The sequence below is a fragment of the Macrobrachium rosenbergii genome, chromosome 22 (genome assembly GCF_040412425.1).
Source record: "Macrobrachium rosenbergii isolate ZJJX-2024 chromosome 22, ASM4041242v1, whole genome shotgun sequence".
In the NCBI taxonomy this organism is placed as follows: domain Eukaryota; kingdom Metazoa; phylum Arthropoda; class Malacostraca; order Decapoda; family Palaemonidae; genus Macrobrachium; species Macrobrachium rosenbergii.
In genome coordinates this window covers 1545837-1551836 of record NC_089762.1, presented here as the reverse complement: position 1 = coordinate 1551836, position 6000 = coordinate 1545837, and the positions used below count along the sequence as shown (strand labels likewise).

The 6000-nt window shown below is 37.5% G+C and overlaps 1 protein-coding gene across 1 annotated transcript in view; it reads right to left on the bottom strand.

The window, feature by feature from the left end:
* Nucleotides 1-260: 260 nt before the first annotated feature.
* Sys1 (Sys1 golgi trafficking protein) overlaps nucleotides 261-6000 on the bottom strand; it is a 31043-nt gene continuing 25303 nt past the window's right edge. Inside the window, exon 5 of the mRNA XM_067124103.1 lies at nucleotides 261-2222. Within this exon, the coding sequence (XP_066980204.1) occupies nucleotides 1985-2222 (238 nt within the window). The 3' untranslated portion in view covers nucleotides 261-1984. The remainder of the gene's footprint in view (nucleotides 2223-6000) is intronic.

The window sequence follows — 6000 nt, the reverse complement described above, 5'->3', positions numbered from 1 at the left end:
AATTATTGGAATTATCATACCAAAAATGTATAAAATCAGTATCCTCAAGATTTTAAAATGTTTGGCAAAGCTCACCATTACAAAACAAATATTTTTGTATTCCCTTAGGAAAAATATAAATATCACGACAAATGCTCAATACCTGTGACGTCACTATCGGCGGAGTAATACCAGCTGGAAGTAGATCCGCATGAATGTATTCCTTTAAAATTTGAAAGAACCCCGATATTAAGGATAAAACTGGAGAACTATCGATAACACAAAACCCTTTAGTTTGATTATAAAATACTACCAAAGAAATACTGGCCTTTAGTAAAGAACAAGGTTCATAAGGCAAGCACGACTGGGAACTACAAACAGTTATGTTTCGTAAACATGAAAGTTAGGCTACACGTAGTTGCCCTTTCAGTAACTTCAAATTATGTATCTATCAATGTTAAAAGGGCATTGTATAATAAGTTTCTGTAACAAAATTTTCTAATATTATTGCCTTTATGCTAAATCTCAGTGTTAAACATAAAAAACCAGAATGGCAATTACTGTACAGTGTAGCCTAGCAGTCTATTCTTAGCTTTTCACCTTGCAAGAGGCTTACTGGCTCCCACTTTAAACAAAAATAAGCCTGCCCGTTAAAATTTTGAGAAACTAAAACTTCTCAATAGGTCTTTAAACTAAGTACTTAGCTTGACTCGTTTGAAGTGGGTGAATAAAATGCGTTTAGTCGAACACGATTCCAGGGCACATCCTGGGGACTAGCGAACTCTTAGACAGACCAGACTGTAATGAATACGGTGCTGACTTGTTGTCACATCTGTGCGAGTATGACACTGAGCCTACGTAATCACTGCAGAACAGGCAATAGAGCCCTCCTGTCCTGAGTCCTTTATATTCTGTCACTGTACCAACAAGCACTATTCTGGACGAGACCAACTATAAGAGAATTCTTTGTAACAGGTTGGTCAATCTTATGGAGCCCTGGGGGTACCATGAGGGTGCAACTCCTTTGAGGAAAAACAGCAGCTAAGCTATCAAAAATATATATATTTTGTGGGAACATCATACATATCCAAGGAGTTTGTATGTCTGCATTAAAATACATACTGTATTACTTATTGTTATATTCAACATATATTTTTTTTCATTTATTTTACTTTCAAGACCATATATATATATATATGTTATTTTATAGCCTATCATAATATACTGCACAGTACATCAAAAGCCTATATGTATCAGTAATTACTTTGATGCATGAATCGTGGCCTAATGTTTTGATGGGGGGAAACAAAACAGTCACACAAACTGAAATAAAAACTTGAGAAAAATTTGAAATGTTTACCAAACCTTGAAAACACTAAAAATACTTTGATATCACTGATGCAAAGAGGCATAATTCTCAGTTAAATAAATAATTGTTGCTACAGTATTCAAAAGTTACCTGTTACCATAAAAGAATGATGAAACAGTTAGTGTAAGATGAATAAATAGTTAAACTCATGATGTTAAATAGTGTAGATGACTCATGAATTTTGAGGAAGGTGACTGATACATATATACCTGCAGTTCCAGATGAGGAACTCATTGTTGGAGTTATGTATTTTAAAAAAATAAATGACTGATTTTGAGGGCATTCATGAGTCCAAATGTGGGCAAATATATAATTCATGGGTTGTGATGAAACTAATCTAAATCAGTTATTCTGAACATCCATTATGAGAACAACGCAAGGATACACTACAAATTCAATTTTCAGAATTCTGAATTCAACACCTTAAGGTCTGTGGCTGGCAACCCGCATATTATATAGTACATTACTCACATCCAAAATATCACATTTACCTGATCTACTTCTATGCACTCTACAAACTGAATGAAAAAGACATGGAGACACTTTGTACACAATGTGATGACAATGAAACACCTATAAAACAATGGAGGTACCTGCAAGACTGCAGTTCCCTGTACAGCAATCTGTGAATCAATTTTATAGGTCGACTTTAGAACTCATGACTGGAATATTCTGCATTTCGGTTCTCATGCAAAGATATTCCCCAAGAACACACATCAAAGTGATTGTCACCAGATTCAACAACCATACGGAAGGCTGTGATGGAAGATGCCCATTGTAAAACCAGCATCCTATTAAGTGTAGAAAATGTGCAGTCACAGTAAAATCGAGGCACTGTTTTGTACGCTGAACTATCTTCCATAACCCAAGCGATCTGCAAAAATATTTATTATTAACAGGAAAAGAATCGGTTTAGCATGATTAGTTACACACAAAAACACAGTTGGATAATCACAGCACATTTTGGAATAATTTCCTGGTATCATTATCAGCCCTCTAATTAAAATAAACATATCATAAGCCACTCCTTTACAAATATCATTCTTGCCAGGCTTGGTAGCCAGACTCACTCCTAAATTCAGAATGTTATTGATCCTTTAACCATTTAAAACGTTCATATAAGCAGCACACCAATTTCACCTGTGCCATTTAGTATATAAATATACAGAGGGTTGAAGTTTTGACAGTTACATCAAGTACATATATATATAGGATTCCTTTTTCTCAGTTCACCTTTGAAGCCAATCCAAGTAAACGTGTTATCTAGGCCTCAGGCAACCTTGTGGATCATAACCAAACAATAACAATGCCTTCCATTCCCCTCTTTTATCCCAATTTTGCTCATTTCTTAATCTAATACACTGTTCACTTTAAAAGAAAGTACAGATGAGTGGAGAAGTAAATAAGCAAAACTGTTGATGCAATAATTAAATAGTACTAGCATCATTTTCCATAAGTTTATGAGTTGAGGAAAATTCACTGTCAAACAAATCACTCCCATGCAATAAATCCCAACCTCAAAAAAAGAACAGAAGTGTGAGTGCGCGTACACTTATTTCCTGTTAATTTGAAAAGGATACAAATCCGCTGAAGCAGTCAAATAAAGACATTTGTCATTTCATAAAAAACACACATACTGTATACTGAATCAAAACTAAAACTGAAGTATATTTCAGATATTTCACACTGTTCTTTTCAAAGTATTTGTATTGGAAGCTTTCCTACTGCTGCTTGACTGCAGCAGCAAAGGCAACTGATAATATTGAATGAAGCAAATCAGATGAATTCTTTGCTTTATCTTGGTTTAGTTCACAAAGTCTTGCTGTTTTGACATTGGTGTCATAAGCAATGTGAATAGTGTAACATCTTAGAAGAGACTGCCTTTCCATAAATTGCACTAAAGCCTAGAACATACCTTAGACACCCTTAGTAAAATGCAGCACAAAATAGGGTTCTATTTCCACAAAATAATTCATTAGGTTCTCCCTGCATAAAGCAATCAACCTCTTCAAATAGAAATCATGGCCATTCTTCAGTTGGTTCTACACCAGACATTTGATTCATCAATCAACAGAAGCACAAGCAGCTTCCTCTCCTGCCAAAGAAGAAGCAGAGGACAGGGCTTAACCACCGAACATGCACCAGAAAACTCCTGAGAGACCAAGACTACAACACCCAATGGAGGAAGAGCAGCAGCAGACTGCAATGAACTAATTCCTGATAAGCTACTACCAAGGGCTGAAAACTCCTCTTTACTAAACACTAACAAAACCACTTGCTTTAGCTCAAATGGAGGGCATAGATTCAGTTGGAAACCTGTCGGCTCCACAAAAAGATCTAAAAAGGAAAAATCTCACTATAATGAGAAAGTTCCTGAACCATGGGGGAATGAAACCCTAGCAGCAACCAATTGTTTATGAAAGAAACTCCTGCAATTGGAAAAGGAGTTGAAATCCATCAAGCAGAATGTTAAGAGACTACTAAAGGGAACTACAGTTATACCCTACTTATGAACATTCAAGTTACAAACATTCAGATACGAACAGAAAGGGTCACATGTTCAAATTTTGCTCTGAGCAACTATTCTATTATTAAGAATTTTTGCAATGAACAGAATAAATGAGGAAAAAGAAGAACCTGTTCCTTTAACCACTTCCCTGATTATCCCAAGTATTCTCATGATTAACTACCATGTATTCTTCATACAATCACGAGGATACTCATTCATATTCGCAATTCAGTCTTCCCAATTTAACTCGCTCTTTGATGAATTTCCAATTCCTATATTTCCTCTCCCCAGAGAAAAGGTTTAGTATGCATTTTTGTCAATAGATGGCAGTGTACATTGTTTACTTTGTGAACTTTCACTGTCAGATGCTGCTCCTGCGAAATTCTTTCCACGTTCATAACTTTCAAAGCATGGAAAAAATACGAAATTTTGAATGTTGCATGAATATAAATTTTATTTTCATTTTTTCACCTTTCTAACATCCAAAGTAATTCTTTATAATGCTGCATGATACAAAAATACAGTGAAAATACTATAATCTATGACTCACGAACTGACTCAGGAATGTAAACTTCAAGAAAAATTATGCACTACATATTAAAAACCAACTTACGAACAATTCAAGAGACGAACGGCCATCTGGCACGTAACTTGTTCTTAACTTGGGTAGTGGCTGTACCTGTCTACCAAAAAGGAAGCTGGAACAAGAGTGCTTTACCGAAATTCTCTATAGGAAGGCAATAGGCGCACAGGCTATATGTCACGCAGGTGATATATGCACAGGCGATAGTCACACAGGCAACAGGCACACAGACAATAGTTACACAGGCAATAGTTGCACAGGCACGCGAGGACACTGACCAGAGAACCTACGGACTGAGGGAAAAACTAACAGGCACAACACACAGGAGAGAGGTGCCCAGGGGCATGGCATTACAGTGAAATGCACAAAACTGTGCTAGGTGCGGGCAACTGGTGCATCAAAACTGCAAGGCACACAACTGCACTGGCCAAAGAAAGCAACAATACAGAGGAGAGTGGCAAAAAGTTTAGATTTTTTCTAAAACATAAGTGATACTTAATACTGGTCTTGATCCAAAAATAACCCTTAGCTACAGAGGATTCAAGTGAAACTATCCTATGAAGCAAAAGGAAACTTTCCTCTACAAGTCAGCTTTAGCCAATTGCTAACTACCCGGAGGAAGCTGTGAAACCCACGTAATGAGCGGAAAATGCTGGGTGACTCCTCTTATTCTCTCCTCAGTGATCCTATTGGTGAAGTGGAGACAACGGGCACAGATCAGCGCCGCTTTCTGATATGTCCCAGTCCCCTGTTGCTCCAGGGCCCAGGGGAGCAAGACAGGAAGTGCCAAGGACATGGCCAGCCAAAAGCAGGGGGGGCGCTGACCCTTCCCCAACATGGGGATACTGTATACCAGAACTTAACGAGACTCTCAGGAGGGTGGTGCAGAAGAAAAACAAAAAACATACCCCTGAAACTTAACCCTAGTGAGCATATAAAATAACTTGATTCTATCAAATCTAATGCCCAGAATCAATGGGAAGCTTAGTTGGAGTAACAGATCAAAGATAAGCAGCAGAGGACCTATCCAGTTACTAACAGGGGACACAAACAAAACACGTCAACCCCCTTGTCTTTAGTTGTTTCTACAAACTAACAAGACTCACAATCAACATTACAGGTCTTATTTCTCAATCATAATCCTTCCTCAGAGGGCCAATAAAACTGGAATAAAGCCTATTACAACAACTCTTATCTTACAGATTCTTATCAATCCAGCATTCAACATAAAATCAAATAAAAGAAAATCCATAAATACACCAATTTCATCAATAGAAAACTGAGTATCAGTAGGTTCTCGACTTACAGCACGGGATCCATTCCAGAGCCACGCTGTCAGCTGATTTCTGCTGTAAGGCGTTTGTTTTGCCGTTATCAGTGTTTTAACAGCCCTTAAGGTGCTGTAACTTGACGCTTGGAGCCGTAACTTGATGTTGCATCAAGTTACAGCACCATTAACTTAATGCCTATTCTTGCCATTAGCGCTGTCAACAACGCTTATGGCACTGTAACATCAACATCAAGTTAACACACTGAAAAAGCGCCCTAAGATCGAATCCA